The 19,060-nt window shown below is 41.5% G+C and overlaps 2 protein-coding genes across 2 annotated transcripts in view; both read left to right on the forward strand.

Moving 5' to 3' along the window:
• Positions 1-469: 469 nt before the first annotated feature.
• On the forward strand, positions 470-2,632 carry LOC107680099 (P2Y purinoceptor 14-like). Its single transcript, XM_016475865.1, has 2 exons — positions 470-629; positions 2,032-2,632. The coding sequence occupies exons 1-2, from the start codon at positions 586-588 to the stop codon at positions 2,630-2,632; spliced, it is 645 nt and encodes a 214-aa protein (XP_016331351.1). The 5' UTR covers positions 470-585.
• Positions 2,633-3,657: 1,025 nt separating this feature from the next.
• LOC107680067 (P2Y purinoceptor 14-like) overlaps positions 3,658-19,060 on the forward strand; it is a 74,819-nt gene continuing 59,416 nt past the window's right edge. The window contains exon 1 of the mRNA XM_016475830.1: positions 3,658-3,697. The gene's annotated coding sequence lies outside the window, so the exon portion shown is untranslated. The remainder of the gene's footprint in view (positions 3,698-19,060) is intronic.

Below are 19,060 nucleotides of genomic sequence, written 5' to 3' on the forward strand. Positions count from 1 at the left end.
CACACACACACACAGTAGTCAACATTTGAAGTGGATCAAAACCTTTAATCAAAGTTGTCCTAAAACCTGAAACCAAAATGCGTTCTTGTCTTAGGACAACTTTTATGAACTTTTTTGATCCACTTCAAATGTTGACTACTGTATATATATATACAGTATATATACAAATATATTGCATATCTCTTATATATTATATATACAAATATATTATATACCTCTCTTGCAGTAGGTACCAATCTATCCCATTTCTGGATCGCTGTCCAGCAAGTGACCATCATGGACCAAAACGCAACCAATTCAACTGAAGGACCTTGTGGCTTGTCTGAAATGCCAGCTCGTCCATTCTTCCTATGTTTATACACAGTGATTTTTCTGGCAAGCCTGGTGCTCAACAGCATTACAGTTTATGTGTACTTTTGCAAAGCTACAAATCAATCCAGCATCACAATCTATCTGAAGAATCTGGCTATAGCCGACTTGTTTGTGTGCCTGTGTTTGATATTACGCATCGCTAAATATGCTAGAACCTCAATAGAAATTCAGCGTATCTACTGTAACTTTGGCGCTCCAGCTTCCTACCTCAACATGTACTCCAGTATTCTCTTCATGGGCTACATCGCTGCAAACAGGTATGGATGTTCATCCTTTTCTGGTAAAAAATTTACTTGATTTTCAACGAAATTGTGACCGCTTAATGTAACATTTTTGACAAGCTAAATATGTCAGTCTCTGAGTGACGTAAATATTTATGCCATGAAATAACTTAATGTTCATTCTATAAAATAAGTATAATGAACTGTGCAAAAATTATTTTAAATGTCTCCAGCACGTTTTATAATACCCAAAAATCAGTTATAGCTCATCCCTCATGCACGCTATCACATAAAACTATTACAACTAAAAACATTAATACAACACAGGCATCAGTCACTTCACTGAATACTTGCTGGCTAAAAAATAAATGATTATTAAAATCCACATCATTTGAATATCACAACATCAATGTCTGTCAAAAAAATAACATGCATAATACACCGTTACCTGGAAAACACACACTACCGGATGTTTTGACGACGTCATTGCCGGTTTTGGGGGTAATGCATCACAAGTAACGCAAGTTATGTAACCAGATTACTTTTTTAAAGTAACTAGTAAAGTAGCGCATTACTTTGTAATTCACAAGAAAATATCTGTTACTTTTTCAATAAGTAACCCCAGTTACTTTGTTTTCATATTTATCGACTGACAGCTCTTTGACAGCTATTTGAGCTGCGCCCTCTGCTGTGCAGACGTGAATTTACATTTCCTTCAGCCTGAGGTGTATTTCACATTTGGTGTGAAAGGGTTTTTACATTAAACTGCATAAATTGAACTTTTTATATTAAAAACAAGCAAGCCATGCCCAGATGAGAAATAGTAATGCAAAAGTAATGTAACACATTACTTTCCATAAAAAGTAACTAAATAATGCAATTAGTTACTTTTTAGGGAGTAATGCAATTATGTAATGCATTACTTTTAAGAGTAACTTTCCCGAACACTGGTCATTTCTTTCCGAGAAGAACATTTTTACATTGTTACATTCAATTACCCTTTTGCAGATTTTGCATAATTTTAAGTTATAATGTGTAATTAAAATACTGAGTAAAAATAATAGAGTCTTGAACAAGGACTTTTAATATACTATATAGCTTCCTCATATATGACTTCAGAAATATCCAAGTAATATGTTTTAACACAGCATAACAGGGTTGAACAGAAAATAAGAGACAAAAAGTCAAATTCAGCATTGTCAAATAAAAAAATAAAAAATTTAAATGAACACCACATTTTAATTTTATTATTGTTTTATATGCACTGATAGAATCTAATGTTAGTTGCTTTGGATAAAAGTGTCTGTTTGGTTAAAAGCTTATTGAAATGATCAGTAGCAAGTCATGGAGACACAAACAGCATTGCTTCCAGAGGATGGCCCTAGCTCTATATGACATATTTCTCTGTATTCTACAATTCACTGCTCTTTTGTTTCAGGTACATGAAGATCGCACGGCCACTGGAGACTCACACGCTGCAAACAGTCCGCTCCACACGCTACATCTGCATCGTGACCTGGGTCGTCCTGCTGTGCTCAAATTGTGCCTACATTGCTGCTTTTGTCAGCGCTAATAAACAAACCTCTGCCCACAGTGGTTTCGACTGTGACAGCTTTCATAACAGCTTACTCAAACAGATCTACTTGGCCTTGCAGATCATTTGCTTTCCATTGTTTTTGTGTGTGCTGGTATCCCTGATTCTGTTCTACCGGTTGAACGTACAGAAGCTTCGTCAAGCTCAGCGCACAATGCCAGATCAGCCTGGCAACGCTAAGCTCAGCAAGTCAAAGCGTAACATGCAAGTTCTGATGGTGGTTTTCTGCGTGTGCTTTGTACCGTATCATCTGGTGAGACTGCCATACGTGTTCATCAAACCCCTGCTGCAAGACTGCACAGCAAAGCAGGTTTTCTACATCCTGAAGGAGCTCACTGTCCTGCTCACAGTACTGAACGCCTGCTTGGATCCACTTATTTACTTTGTCTTTTGCAAGACCTTCAGAGCACAGCTTAACCTTCAAAGATTTTGCAAATCCAAATGAGATCAAGAGCTCTAGTAAGTTGAATTAAAAGGGATAGTTTACCAAAATTTTACTCACTCTCATGATGTTCCAAACCAGTGTGGGATTACAAATTTAAGAATCTGTTTAAAATATGCTGATCCTATGTTCTGACATAGCATCACATGAAAAATTTTTTTCTTCATTATTAAAAAAATAATAAAAGCACAAAAACTGCATTATAATGCTTCTTTATTATTGCCTCATATTCCACAACTCTCAGCATAGGGTGAGAGAGGAAACCAGCTTAAACTGTGCTTGACAAACACAACATCCATATTTATATCCGCTTTGAACTCCCACTGAAACCTCAGATAGAAATATCTGACAGAGATAATAATAATAATAATAATAAACCAGGAAAACCCTTCAGGCAACTGTGTTTATGTTTGTAAATGTTTGTGTGTTCTGTTCTTTTATACTCTAATTTATTTTATTGGATTTGAATGTATTTGCAAAACTGATTTGCAAAGTATTTACATTTAAAGTTACTTAAAGTTATAGTGTTTGCAGTAAAAAGTTACATAAGTATTTGGCATTTTAAGTTAAAATCAGATATGCTATTGTACATCTTGTATTCATCACTTTTCATCAATTTATTGCAATCCTGCTGAATAAAATTGAAACTTATATTCATTGTAGCATCATGAGTCCCAGGGAAATGTTCATTCATTCTTCTGTGTAATTGTACGTATATGAATGTGCTGACAATAAAGCTCTTTTGAATTTAGAAACATCTGAGACAAAGTTGATGCTTTATTGAAACACACCTGGGACTCTATTGACTCCAATGAGCAATGAAAGAGCAATCACATTGTCCTGTGGGTTATGCTGGAGCCCAGGGAGTAGGAAGCTGTTTGTGTACAGACATGAGTGGTAGGAAACTCCTGCAGTGCTGAGCAAGTGTTCACCCACGAGACAAACCCAGCCACTCTTTAGTTCCTGTATCAAAGTCAACGCCCCCTTCCTCTGAAATATCATGTGAGGCTCATCCCAACACGCTTCTTCTTATTCTGTGTCATGATACAAGCTGACTCAACTCTTCAAGTAAGTTTCTTCTTATCATGGAAACTTTTGTAATAATGTTATCAAATTTTTTTTCTAATATCAGGATATGCGAAAAAGTCACTTTGAGGGATTTACAATTTTGCTACAAATAGCACCATGCTATTTCTAAAGACATTCGAATAGTCATTTTGATTAAAATCTGAAATATAGGCAGCAAAATTAAATGCAGTAGTTTACATCAAAAAAGACATTCAACGGAATGTTGGAGACTATATTGTATCGCATTGAATGTGCACCTGTAGTATACTTAAAATTGTAAAAGTTTATACTACTTGTAATATTATATTATTACTAAGGATAGATAATATTACTAAAATACTTAAGTGCACTTTATAATCATGTCAAATTAAAAGTTTTATTTTAAAGTACACTCATTTTAATCTAAGTAAAGTACTTAATTATAATTTTAACTGTAGTGTGTTACAATATGTAGTGTATTACATTTAAAGTTCAATTATTTGAAAAGTACTAACTGCAACTACAACATTACAAATGTGTAATTCAAAATATATTTAAATACATGACATATATTCTGATCTAATTTCTATTGAAACGTGTATTCTAATTTACCATAAATGCTTGTCAGAACACTTGGTAGTACACTTCACCATATTTTAGACAGCAGAACTAATTATGAAATTACATAGAAAGATGTACTTCAGTACTGCTTAAGTAGGTCAAAAAAGCACTCTAAAGGTCATGTACAGCATTTAATATAAATTCAAACTATAATATATTTTCATGTTATGGCAATTACATGTAATTAAGAGTTTGAAAACATTACATTCACAATTAAGTATGCTGTTTTAGAGTATATTAATTCCATAATAAATGCACTTTTTAAAGTATCCTAAAATGGATTTTTTCACAAGATTGGTATTGTCAGAATTTTGTCAGAGAGAGTTTGAAGTAGAAACAAAAGCATAAAAAGTGCAAGGACTATACAAAGATGTAGATTATTCATGAAAGTGGCACTTTTAATTTCTGAACATCAGCAAAAGAAAGTAGCAGAAGTTACAACATTGAATCATGTCACAATATTTCCTGATATCATCAAAGCTAAAGAAGTTCTTTCTTACGAAATGTCAGCCCACTTCAACGTTGGAATCTTCTGGGTGGCGTTCCTGCTGATGGTGTTTTGCTACACCTCCATCGCCTGTCATGTTTACCGCTCTTACAAACGCGTGCAGCAGGAGAGCAGCGTGGCGAGACGGCGGTCAAATCGAAGCATCTTTAGCTTGCTGGCTGTTTTTGTCTTCTGCTTTGTTCCGTACCATGTTTGTCGCGTGCCCTACACGCTTAGCCAAAGCCACAAGGATGATTTTAGCCCCTACAACCGCTTCATTCTCTTCCAGATCAAAGAAGCTACGCTCTTCCTCTCTGCCCTTAATGTGTGTCTGGATCCTGTCATCTACTTTTTCATGTGCAGGACATTCAGAGAGTCGCTTTTGCAGAAGATGTCATCAGTAAACCGCGAAAACAGGAGGCCTTCAATAGGCACTGGGCTCAGTATCAGCAATCTGTAAAGATTGTGCAACAAAGTAAAACGAGCATTACCCATTTGCAAGATGGAAAAGATATTTAGAGTTGAAACCACATACATAGCTGTGGTTTTCTTGCATGCGGAAACGCAGCATAAAGAGATGGAGCGGAAGAAGGTCACAACAAAGTGGTGTTTTCCAAAAAAACCCTAAGTCAGCCACAGCTTTCAAAACTGTTTACTGAAGAAAAGTCAACCCTTAACTGGAGAGTTGCCTATAAATAGAAATTCTGACATAATTTTCATATCCTCATCTCATTTTAAATCTTTTACTCTTAAAAAATAAATATTGCTGCTGTTTTCGCAGCGATGCCATTGAAGAATCATTTTTGGTTCCCTGATGAACATTTTAATGAACAGTTCTAAAAAGAAGCAATTTTTCTTATTGTGAAGAACATTTTAAAAAACTTTTCCACTATAAAGAACCTTTTGGTTAATATAAATATTCCGAGGATGTTAAAGGTTCGTCATAGAACCATAGATGTTTGTGTACTTCCTTCTATGGAATAAAATGGTGACACTGAAGACTATTCAAGACATTCTTTTCTGTACATTAAAAGTGAATGAGAAATGAGAGCTCCAAAATGACAAAGAAGCAACATTAAATTAAGTCCATATGACTACATCACAGTCCGAAACATAAGTCTTTAATTCACAGAAAATCTTTCAGCATGCAGTTCTAAAAATCGAATATGGCCTCATTACAGGATGATGGCATCATTATAGGAGGTCTGATGTGATTAAATTTGGACATGAGCTCAGTGCTGTTGATTTAAATAAATTCTAAAATTCGTATGAACTACAAAGGCAGAGGGCAAGATTATGGTGAATATCACCTTATATTATATGGAAAAAAACTGCCAAAATAAATCTTTAAAAATTCTCCACAGAACAAAAAAAAAATATTATATAGGTTTGGAACAATTTGACATTTTGGTTGATCTGTTCCTTTAAAATTGCACTTAGCACAATCCCACACATTTCACACTACTGTTGTTTACATGGTAAGCCTCAGCATCATTGCAAAGATTTTTTTTTTTCCCCCACCACAACGGTGATGCCTATTGGCTCTGGAGAGACAGGATTTTTAGATATGACACTTGGTTAGTACAGAAACCATTTCCATTGGTTTTATCCTGTGTGGAGCTGTACAGCCCATATTTCATTTGCTCACACACTCACATTCTCCTTTCACATACATATTTTTCTAGTTTCTCACTCATGTATTCACCTTTCAGTTACATAAATGTCATGTGTTTTTCTTTCACACACACACACACACACACTCCATTCACATACATATGTTTCTACTTGTATTATATGTATATATATAGCTGAATTTAATACGGATACCTGCTCATCTTTTGTTTTGTTTTTATTTTGAAGTTAAATATTCACATTCTTCATTGGATCGTTTGCAGGGAAGAGCTAGTTTATCGCTTTGCATGATAATGAGATTTTTTTTTCTCTTAAGTTTTGTAGAGTTTTGTTTACTTTGATCTGATTAGCATGAAAACAGTGTCGCCCGCTGCTGCTTCAGCCGTCATATAGTAGATTATCCAAATAAAGTGTTTGTTCAACAAGCTGACAATTGTTGTCATTGTAAATATTAATTTTTCCATGGCCACAGAGGAGAATCAGAGATTGTGGGTCACATCAGCAGACAGAAACAAGCACAAGTTTATATTTATTTCAACAAATGACAACTGAAATTAAATTCCTGGAAGCGTGTGAACAGTTTTGAATTTAGAATTTTAAAATGCTGGTTTAATGTAGTAAGACAGTGATGCTAAGACATGCAGATAAGCAAACAATATACATGCAAAGCGTTTTCCTCTCTTTAGAAAAACGAAGAAAGCGCTTATGCATATGCTGACGGTATTTAAAGTTCATATTTTGGGTTCATCAGTTTTTCTGCACAAATGCTTTATTAGTAAGGTGTGTACAGAATGTGGTCTATCACTGTCTCGGTGGCGGTGCATAAGTGTTCAACGTGATCTCATGATAATTTGTATGTATTTCACGTAAAATGTGGTTTTATAAAATGCACATTTACTTACATTTTTACAGGCACTAAAACGTACAATAGTGATGTATTTTCAGCATCTAAACGTAAAAATACTTACATATTTTCAGCATTTAAAGGTGCAGTAGGAGATCTTGGAAAATGCTAACTTTAGCCTGATAGCACTGAAAGTGAATGTCCCACCCTCTCTGCAATCGCCATCCAAAGCCACGCCCCTTGAACACATATATGCTCACAGACCAGAGTACCAGAGACAACATTGTAGGCCCGTGGTTCTCAAACCTGTCCTGGAGTACCCCCAGCCCTGCACATACTGTATGTCTCCCTCATCTATCACACCTGATTCAGCTCGTTAGTGGAGACTGCAAGGCCTGAAGTGGGTGTGTCATTTATAGAGCGACATACAAAGTGTGCAATGCTGTGTGTACTTCATGGAGAGGTTTGAGAACCACTGCTATAGGCTACATCAGTGGTTCCCAATTCCAGTCCTCACGCCCTCCTGCTCTTCACATTCCATATGTATCTCTTATCAAGTGCGACGTTTGTTCTATTCGACCGTAAGTGCCCTAGGAAGTGGACATCACCGGATATTCCGCCATGATTCCAGTTCGAAGCGACCTTATATGTTCCATACAAAGGGCATTAAAGTGTGCCGAGACGTGAATTTAAATAGTATTTATTTACAGAGGTATATTAGGTCACACTTCTCTAGTAAGTTTCGTTTGTGTGTGAAGATGCTGCGCAGCGCAAATCTGTGAATGAATGTTCCAAAGTGAAGTAAACTTCAACAGATTTCCCCTGCTCAGGGAGTAGGGAGCAAAGAACACTGTGGGGGGGTTGGGGGCGCGAGGACTGGAATTGGGAACCGCTAGGCTACATCATGTGTCATTCACCGGTGAGAAAACTTTATAGTACAGTTAGTAAAAGTACTACAATACCATGAAGGAAGATCGGCTTGTTAATGTTTGTCTGCTATTCTCGCTCTGTCTGCACAGCGTGCGTGAACGCGCTGATGACGTATCCTGTCTGCGCGAACAGGGTGCGCAGGGGTATGCAAATACACATGTTGACAGGCAGGTAGGAAAGACAATTAAAATGCTCGGACCGAGTGTTTTGATTGGACGAACATTTCTTGGTCCTACGCCTTCCACAGAATATATAAATACAGATAGATTGCTATCCGGATGTGAAGAGACTTTCAACCAGCATAACAAAAATTTTCTGAAGACAATCACCTATTTCACCTTTAAAACCTAGTACTATTCATTACTTTTGGTAAACTTTAAGTTATTCTTTATAACAAAATTTTTTGTTAATCACCTTTTTTTCCTCAGTACTTTGATCTGAATTCACTGATACATTTGTCTAATAAGTAACTAAAGCATTGGTTTAAGGAAGTGTTCTATATAGATAGTAGTACATCATGATCCAGTTTTGATTATGAGAGAATGAAATACGTATACTAAATTGCAAACTGAGAAATTGTCTTTCAGATTTTAGCACATTTTCAGCATGGGACATATTTTCAGGATATACAGTATATTTTTACTAAAATAGGATTACAAAGAACTTAGTGGAGCAAAATGATTCCTCTCAACCTGTATAGATGTCTTGTTGCTTTTAGCCAGTGTCCTGGAGGACGGTGCAGAAAATGTCATCAGATTAGGTCAAGGATCTCCACCTTATCCCATGTATTTACTGCCTATTGTAGAAGCATCATGGACAAGTGCAGCATAGGCCCCAAAAATCTCGTACAATCAGGCCAATCTTTCTTGCAATCAGCCCAAGATTCTTTTTTGGGACATCCAGTGTCCCCATGGGTCCCTCTTCAATTCACCATCCTCTGTAAATCAGCGTCTCTGAGACGAACCTATTGTTCAAACGGCCTTAAGAAACAGCCATTTCCAGTTATAAGAAACGTGCCGTTCACATCTTTCATTCTCATTTATCACTTTTTCACCAATGTACAATCAATGGTCCATTTGAACCTTGTTAAATGGTTCAATCTTTCCATTTTAATCAGAACTTTGTTCTGACGATTGTCTTTGAAATACTTGTGGGACTTTGCTAAAAGTTAAGTTTAGCTTCTGAAAAGTATCGATTTTACATCTGATACCCCTGTTCACTACATGTAACATTTTTTATCGATTGTTTAGCTTGGCAATAGATTGTCATAAAGTGCTGACATTTCAACATAGGAGGACATATGATGGGTATAACCATGGGCTGCAATAATTGCACCTATTAAAGGGCTGTGAGATGTCCGGCCTCTGGGTCCTATAGTTTGTTTTTAAAGATTTACAAAAGCAACATCTATATGGCTTTTATCTTTCTGTCACTCAAACCTCCACAGACACAAAAGTAATCATGTATACCTAGAGATTCACTAACAGCGCTGGGCTTGAAAGAAGGGGTGTAAGGAAGACAAAATCAACAAAGAAAAGCATTGTTCCTTCACCTCTAGTGTCATCTGACAACAGTAACAAAATTCCTTATTTATTCATTTATTTATTGGCTATTATTATTAAAATATTATTAAGCTTTATCAAGAACATAATTTACAGAGAGAAAGAACGAACTATCGAGACACTAGTGTATAATTATTTAAATAATCTTATCAATAGCTGGCTATAATATTCCATCATTGACCTTTCTTTTTTTTTTTTTTGCTTTATTGGACATGAATCTAATAGACAAGCAAGAGGAACAAGAAATTATTGGGGAAAGAGAACAGCGTGCGTGAACGCGCTGATGACGTATCCTGTCTGCGCGAACAGGGTGCGCAGGGGTATGCAAATACACATGTTGACAGGCAGGTAGGAAAGACAATTAAAATGCTCGGACCGAGTGTTTTGATTGGACGAACATTTCTTGGTCCTACACCTTTCACAGAATATATAAATACATATACATACATTTAAACCACTTAAAGCTGTAGTCCGTAAGTTTTGCATCTTTGTCGCTATCTCTGTTTGAAAACATGCAATTGCAGCTGTTTGCGGAATTATCTTCCTTGCGTGGATTTTGCGGCGGCTTGGCTCCAGCTCGGATGAATCTAATGTTTTGAGGAGTATGTGTGGCAGTCAGTCACCGCACCGGTGTTGATATTTACTGTACTTCGCAATCACAGATTCTAGCCTACGTCTTGGAATATGCCCCAAATATTATGGTGATTTAATCTAAAGATCGTTTAGCTCATATCACATCAAACTATGCAAATTATTATTATTGTTATACTTTATTCTCAAATTATTAACATCAGCATTGCGTGACTATGAGTATAATGTGTATTAGCATGTAGATTTCAATTTCTGTACAGTCTAATCTTTAATTGTGATACTATTTGAATTTCATATTAAGAAATTCTTTTAACCCAAAACGTTAATTATGCTCCTTTCGTACGGGTTGTCTTTAAAATACAAATAGTCTCGGTTACGTATGTAACCCTCGTTCCCTGAAGGAGGGAAAGGTGACGTCATGTCGGATAACCGACGAATTGGGATCTCGCTTAGAGAGACCAATCTACTTCGAGTGCAGTGCAGCGCATATGCAGGTTTTCGATGAGGAGCCGAGCCGGTGACCCGGCCGCTCAGCGGTGGTACAGAAGCTGTGGCGATGGGACGTGACGTCTCTGTTCCCTCCTTCAGGGAATGAGGGTTACATACGTAACCGAGACATTCCCTTTCAGTCGGTCACTCTCAACGTCACGTTGGATGACCGACGAATTGGGATCCCTACTAAAGGGCCACAGATACTGCCCCTTCCAGTGTCCTGTGGAAGCCTCCTCTGCCCCTTCTTTTTGGTGTAGGCCGGGGCTCACCACAAGAAGACCAGTTACTGCTGCTATGGCACTACCCACTCAGTAAGACTGGATAACACTGGGAAACATACCTGTACCACTTGGGACAGGAACGTTGCGGAAGCCCATCCTTCCCGAATAGGTTTCGGAAGCACTTACACATATGGACAACCGTTTAGGTGCATATTGAAGATTAGAGGTGATTGTAACCCTCTTGGAAAATAGCAGGAAGTCTGCCGGGGAAACACGGGCTCTGAGGCTATACCATGGATTTTACACAAATGGGATCCACTTAGGTCTCTACATATGGAACCCAGCCCTCTACCGGTTCTCACAGATTCATCGAGTGAGGGCATAGCACCGGACACTCCGCCACGTCTGGATGCCAAGGGGATGGAGGAGCTCGACAGGGTCTACGATATGGACTCTCTGGAGCAGTCTTAGCAAGCCGACCCGAAGCCGGGGCCTCTCAGTGCTTCTACCCGTTTGAGGTGAGAACACAGTAGGATACCGACTCCACACGAAGGCTATAGAATCTAGAGAAAATGTTGGGGGTCGCCCAGCCCGCAGCTCTACAAATATCCATCAGTGAGGTGCCCCGAGCCAGCGCCCAGGAAGATGCAACACTTCTAGTAGAGTGAGTTTGCAACTTGAACGGGCAGGGCACACCCGGTGTCTGATAAGCCAGGGTGATGGCATCCACTATCCAGTGGGCCATCCTCTGCTTAGAGACGACATTCCCCTTCTGCCGGCCTCTAGTAACAGACAAAGAGCTGATCTGAGGTCCTGAAGCTTTGTGTCCTGTCTACGTAGCATCTCAATAGGCATGAATCATCGACCGAAATGCGTGCAGGTCCCCTACCCTCTTGTTGGAGGCCAATGCAAGCAGAAGCAGAGTTTTCATTGACAGAAACTTCAGCTCGACTGTCTGCAAAGGCTCAAATGGGCCCTGCTGTAGTGCTCTGAGCACTAGAGACAGATCCCAAGAGGGTATAGAGAAGGGCCGTGGAGGATTTAGCTTTCTCGCCCCCCTAAGGAGCCTGATGATCAGGTCATGCTTCCCTACCGACTTCCCTTCCACGGGGTCATGGTTGGCAGTAATCGCAGCCACGTAAACTTTAAGGGTGGAGGGAGACAACCTTCACTTCAACCCCTGCTGCAGAAAGGACAGCACGACTTTGATCGAACATTTCCGGGGGTCTTCTCGGTGAGAAGAACACCACTCGATGAAGAGGTTCCACTTCAAGGCGTAAACGTGTCTCGTAGACGGTGCTCTCGCCGAAGTGATGGTGTCAACTACCTCTTGGGGTAGGTCACCTAGAACCTAGCCACAGGGTGCCCCGTCTCTGAGTCAGTAGATCCTTCCACAGAGGAATCTCTGTGCAAGAAGTCTCACTGGGGGAAACGCATACCTGCAAAGGCCCCACGGCCAGCTGTGTGCCAGTGCGTCCCTGCTGAGTGTTCCCTCGGTCAGGGAGTAGAACAACTGGCAGTGAGAGGTTTCTAGAGAGGCAAACAGGTCTAATTGAGCGTCTCCGAAACTACTCCAAATCAGCTGGACCGTCTGGGGATGGAGTCTCCATTCTCCCGGGAGTGCAGCTCGTGATTCCAAACCCCCGACACTGCAAGCCCATCGAACGTGGCCCCCCAGCCAGTGGTAGAGGCAGCCGTGTGAACCACAGCATGCCTGGAGACCTGTTCTAGGGGCACTCCTGCCCGGAGAAATGCAAGGTCTGACCACGGGGTGAAGGTTTGGCGGCAGGCCGGTGTAACTTGGACCCGGAAATTGCCGCGTTGCCACGCCCACCTCGGGACTCGGCGTGACTGCCGCCATAGCTGCCATATGCCCCAGGAGCCTCTGAAACGGTTTCAGTGGGACCGCCATCCTGCTCTTGAACGTAATCAAGCAGTTCAACACCATCTGAGCACATTCCTGCGTGAAGCATGCTGTCTGTTCGACCGAATCCATCTCCATGCCGAGAAAAGAGATCCTCTTCGTCGAGGAGAGTATGCTCTTTTCCCAGTTGACCCGAAGGCCCAACAGGCTGAGGTGCGAGAGCACCAAGTCCCTGTGTTCGCACAACTGATCCTGAGACTGAGCTAGTATGAGCCAGTTGTCGAGGTAGTTGAGAATGCAAATGTCCTGTTCTCTCAGGGGAATAAGGGCTGCCTCCGCAACTTTCGTACAATTTTCGTATACCTTGTACTGATATGCCCGTCCTTTGAATGCAAACCGCAGGAATGGTCTGTGGCGCAGAAGGATCGACACATGGAAGTACGCGTCCTTCAGGTCGATCGCTGCAAACCAATCTTGGGGACGGATGCACCTGAAGATGCGGTTCTGCGTGAGCATCTGCTGCCTTCACTGAAGTTAAGTGGACGCCCCTGAACTTGGGAGGGTGCCGGGCGAACTGAATAGCCGAGTCTGATGGTCTGACAGAGCCAACGAGATGGACTGGGAAGTGCTAGCCAGGCTCCCAGAAACCGTACAAGTGGCACCAACGGAACCACCGATGTACCCGCGGTGGGGCAGCGAAGGGGAACGCAGGGACCCGGCCCGGGCATCTCGTTGCCGGTCCGAAGCGAGGTCAGCATGTGCGCAACACTTACCTGCGTTCGGGCAGAGGGTGCGTGAGTAGTACGTTTGATCGCACTCTCGAACCAGTCAGTAGCGGGAAACAAAGAAACAAAAGATTCTCCGCCCGGCCCTCCTCCGGGGGAGGAAGTGGTGCGTTCACCATCTCCCGAAGAGCAGCTCCCTCCATCTCTGGGTAGCCCATCTCAGGGCCTCTTGCTCCTCCACTTGCCACCAGGTGCGGGGGCCTGGACGGGTGGGGCGGCTGCCCTGCGACCGGCTCCACAGCGCTGCTTTGCTGGAGGCTGCTGCGTTTGCTGCGCGGGAGCGGGGGCGGTGGCAGTGGGCCGCCCTCGGCGACGAGTAGACTGAGGCGCTGCCGCCGGTGGCCGGGTGGAGTTTGATGATCAAACAGGATGTGTTTGATGGCCTCAGTCTGCTTCTGTGCGGCGGAGAACTGCTGGGCGAAGTTCTCCACCTCGTTGCCGAAGAGGCCGGTCTGGGACACGGGGGCATTTAAAAACCGAGTCTTGTCAGTCTCCCTCATGTCGGCCAGACACAGCCAGAGATGGCGTTCCTGGACCACCATAGTGGACATCGCACGGCCCCGAGACCGCGCAGTGACCTTCGTCACTCGTAGCGCGAGGTCAGTAGCGGTGCGGAGTTCTTTGAGAACTTCTGGGTCATGCCCACCCTCGTGCAGGTCCTTCAGTGCCTTTGCCTGATGAACCTGCAACAACGCCATAGCGTGTAGGGCAAAGACAGCTTCTCCGCAGGCCGCATAAGCACTGCCGGTCAGGGCCGACGAGTACCTACAGGCCCGGGAGGTGGCTCCACTGGCTGCGAAGTGCTGGTGGAAGGAGGAGCTCTCGGAGGTTGGTTCCTCAGGGAAGAATTCCTCACCATCACCATAAGACAAGTCCGGCTACTGCCAGAAGTAGCATCCCCCCGGCGGTCCCCAGGGGGAGCCCTAGATCTAGGCAGAGGCACGGGTACCCCGCCCCTTTGCAGGAAACGGAGCCTGGTCCACAACTCCGTGATGGTCATTCTCCCGCAATGGGAACATGACTCATGCGCGAACACCACCTCAGCGTGTTTAATGCCCAGACACGTGAGGCAGTGATCATGTCCATCACCCGGCGCCAGGTAACGACCGCATCCAGAAACGCACGGGTGGAAAGACGTCTTTAAAAAGACGTCCACCCGTGAATGCTCTTTTAGAGTTTGCTCTTTTAGAATTGCTCTTTTAGTGTGCTGAAGTGCACAGGGGAGATGGCCGCCTGCAACACAAACAGGGGATAAGTGCAGCCTGATGTGTGCAACCCACTCGACACGGGAAGAACCACCGCCGCTGAAGCGCCGTAACACCAGCACCAGAGCTTTCTAGAACGCGCTGAACTCGTTGAGTTTCTCCGAAGCAGTAGTCAGGAGCAGAACGAAACAATCGCTCGGTTCCGAAGCGAAAAGCTGAGTATGCGCTGCACCAGCTGCCTACTTATACTCCCACTGTGATCAGCGACAGCTGGATGCAATAATCGCATGCCAATGTGCATTGGCTCGTTTAGGTACACTCGAAGTAGACTGGTCTCTCTAAGCGAGATCCCAACTCATCGGTCATCCGACGTGACGTCGAGAGTGACCGACTGAAAGGGAACTTGTGTAATCCCAGGCTATCTGTAAGCACATTTAAAACTTGAATATAATTTAATTTCAATCACATTTCATAAACACATAATCCTTTCTGGATTACAATCCGCCATCAAAATTATAAATTTAGTTATTCCAGCTGCTGTGAGCAAAGGCTTTAAATGATCCGCCACCTGCAGGATCCTCACATGCATACTAGCCGGGACAACTTCTTTATATTTATAGACATCTCGTAATGACGCGGCAGCATGCTCAAATTTCCTGGGAAAACCTACCCGTACCACTCAAATTAGAAAACATTATCTTAAGCCAGGGGTAGGCAAATTCAGTCCTAGAGAGCTGCAGTCCTGCAGAGTTCAGCTCCAACCCTGAAAAAAAACTCACCTGCCTATAGCCTTAGTAATCCTGAAGACATTGATTAGCTTGTTCAGGTGTGTTTGATTAGGGTTGGAGCTGAACTCTGCAGGACTGCGGTTCTCTAGGACCGAACTTGCCTACCCCTGTCTTAAGCCAACCGTTGTGAATCGGGCTAAAGTAAGGCGATAGTTTTGAACACTGGCTGGTTATGTACTTGCTCAAATATTGATTTCGGATCATTTTTAACCAAAAAATGTTTAGGACAGCAGCTTTAACTTAATGATTGCTATCGGGATGTGAAGAGACTTTCAACCAGCATAACAAATTTTTTTTCTGAAGACAATCACCTATTGCACCTTTAAACGTGCAAAACTGACGTATTGAGGACACCTAAAAATTAATCCTCATGAATATTGAAATTGCGTCATTCATTTTATTATTGGTTGTTTTTAGTTGTCATATCAATTACCTTGTTTTCAATTGCATTATTAAATTGTTTACTCGTTTACTTAATATAAACTGATAACATTTCATTTTGTTATGTGATTTCTGTTGCCAGCTCATTTTCAAGAATAAGCCTACATAATGTTAAACAAGACTTCACTTTAAACCTTAAAATAAATAACATTTCTGCAGTCGTTTAACCTTTACTTGTCATGTAATGTTTACTTTGTTTGCCATGGCCCACAAAAGGCGTTTTCTCCGACATGCTGTGACTAACAATAGAACTATAAAATACACCAAAAACACAACATATGCAAAACTGACGTATTGAGGACACCTAAAAATTAATCCTCATGAATATTGAAATTGCGTCATTCATTTTATTATTGGTTGTTTTTAGTTGTCATATCAATTACCTTGTTTTCAATTGCATTATTAAATTGTTTACTCGTTTACTTAATATGAAATGATACATTTTGTTTTGTTCGTGCGCTGTAATCCAAATCTTCCGAATCCATATGATTGCGAGGAACAGACCAAATCCAAGCCTTTATTCGGCGATCTTCATCTCCATCCCGAGCAGCGAGTCCAGTGACCATAAACAGCAAAGCCCACACTGACTGACGCGCACTTTACAAATTCAAATGTTGCCGCTTCAAATGACAGATTTTACGGCAGGATAATTGAACGCTCATTGGCTGCATCCGAAAATTTAGGCAGCTGACTTGCTGCCTCGCTGCAGTATGAGGCAATGATATTACGCAGCGCCTGAAAATAGGCTAACTTCCGTCAACATAACCAGCGTGACCACCTGCTTGCACAGGGAGCATGCTGGGGACTATAGAATGAGAGTATAGTTCCTAGCCATATCTGCCTACAAATTCGCAACGTTTCATTTTCCGTCGGTCTTAGTACATGATGTAACTACAGAAGAGTCAAGTTTTAAATAGGAAAAATATAGAAACTCTTTGGTCATTTTTGAGCGAGATGCTAACGGTCTAATCAGATTCAATGATCGATGCTAAGCTACAGCTAAAAGTGCTTCCGCCAGACCCGGAGATCGGATGAATGGATTCAAAAACGGTAAAACTCAACTGTATAACTCTAGGGGAGTTGGAAAATGAGCCTATTTTCAAAAATAGTGGAGTGTTCCTTTAATACCTATGTATATACATGAGACCAGAATGAAATAAATGCGTTGCATTCACATTTTGGGCTTATGTGCGAATCTGCACATAGTAAGCTTTAAAATTTTGTCTTTATCACTGTCTTGGTACATCAAGCAACATTAAGCGTTATTTGTGTTAAGCGTTTTAATGTCCCTGTTCAAGTTCTGCTAATTCACAAGCCGAGTGAGAGTCATACTCGCAAAGGTGATGTTAATTATTAAGCCAAACAGAATCAAACCTTTCAAAAACATGCAACAATATGATTTATTTATTGAGTGACAGGCAGTGGGTTTAATCGGTGACACTATTAATAGGTTTTGTAGTGGCTCTTTTAAAGCAGCCCCCCAACTATTTCGCCGACACTCTTTAAACGACTATCTAAATAAACTTAAGTTGTACCTTTTAAGGATGAGATGAGCTGGATGGAAAGGCGTGAGCAAGGTAGGCAGGTAGCAGGCAGGATAGATGGACCAAACAAACAATATTCAAAAATGTATTCCAGTAATCCATACAAAGGTTAAAGCAGAGTTGAAAGGATACAAACTCAAGATCAAATTAATCAAATAAAATAGCAAGCAAATAGCCTTAAAGAACTTATATGCCTAGTAGGTTGGTAGGGTGCTTCTTTGTTCTTTGTTTTTCTGACAAAAAGGTGAGAGGCGGCCATCTTTAACTTCACTGCCTTCTCACTGTCTATCAAAATAAAAGTATCTACAAAAAAAAACCTTATATACCAAAAAATATTTTAGTATTTCTATTACCTAAATAACAAATAAATAATGGCTCCAACATAGCCGGCCCCTTATAGCTACCGATGGAAGCAAGCTATAACAAACAAAATACAATTTTAAAGGAGCCATAAATTGTTTACTCAAATTCATTGTACTGTTCTATACCACGTACAAGATTATTTGCATGCAAATCAGTGTATGTGCATGTATGAGTGTATGCACGTGCACAACGACTATAAAGGCCTTAATTAGGTTATTGGCCTTCTACCAGCAAGCAGATCTTGCTGACAGGTCTTTCAAGCTGGCTTGTTTTGGTTTGTAGACGTACACTGCGGACCAGGCCTTTGGAGTCAGGGAAGGCTTCTGTGACTCTGGCCAACATCCATGAACCTCGCGGAGCTGAGGCATCAGCTACCAGCACAATGTCTCCTTGACGGAAGTTGCGCCTGGTCCGTGACCATTTTTGCCGTGCTTGCAGAAGAGGAAGATACTCTCGAATCCAACGCTTCCAAAACAAATCAGCAATGTACTGCACTTGCCTCCAGCGAGGCCTACTGTAAAGATCTTCTTTTGCAAACAATCCAGGAGGTAGAAGAGGCTGCACCTTAAGCTGCAGTAAGTGGTTAGGTGTTAAGGGCTCCAAATCATTTGAGTTATCAGAAACACTTGTGAGTGGTCGGCTATTAAGAATAGCCTCAAGTTCACACATTACTGTTTGAAGACATTCTTCATCCAGATATTGTTCCCTGATGACTGACCGGAACACTGTTTTGATCATGCGAATCAGCCTTTCCCATATCCCTCCATAATGAGCACCATGGGGAGGGTTAAACGTCCACTTCACCCCTTTTTGGAGCAGGCTTTGTTCAATCTGTTGCATGTTCCAAGATTTTAAAGCTTTCTTTAGTTCCTTTTCAGTTGAAACAAAGTTTGTTCCATTATCGGATCGCAACTCAGACACTGGTCCTCTTCTAGCAATGAAACGCCTGAATGCATGAATACAAGAGTTTGTATCAAACGAATGTGCAACTTCCAAATGTATTGCACGGCTGGT

This window comes from Sinocyclocheilus anshuiensis, unplaced genomic scaffold (genome assembly GCF_001515605.1).
Source record: "Sinocyclocheilus anshuiensis isolate Anshui unplaced genomic scaffold, SAMN03320099.WGS_v1.1 scaffold853, whole genome shotgun sequence".
Taxonomy (NCBI): Eukaryota; Metazoa; Chordata; class Actinopteri; order Cypriniformes; family Cyprinidae; genus Sinocyclocheilus; species Sinocyclocheilus anshuiensis.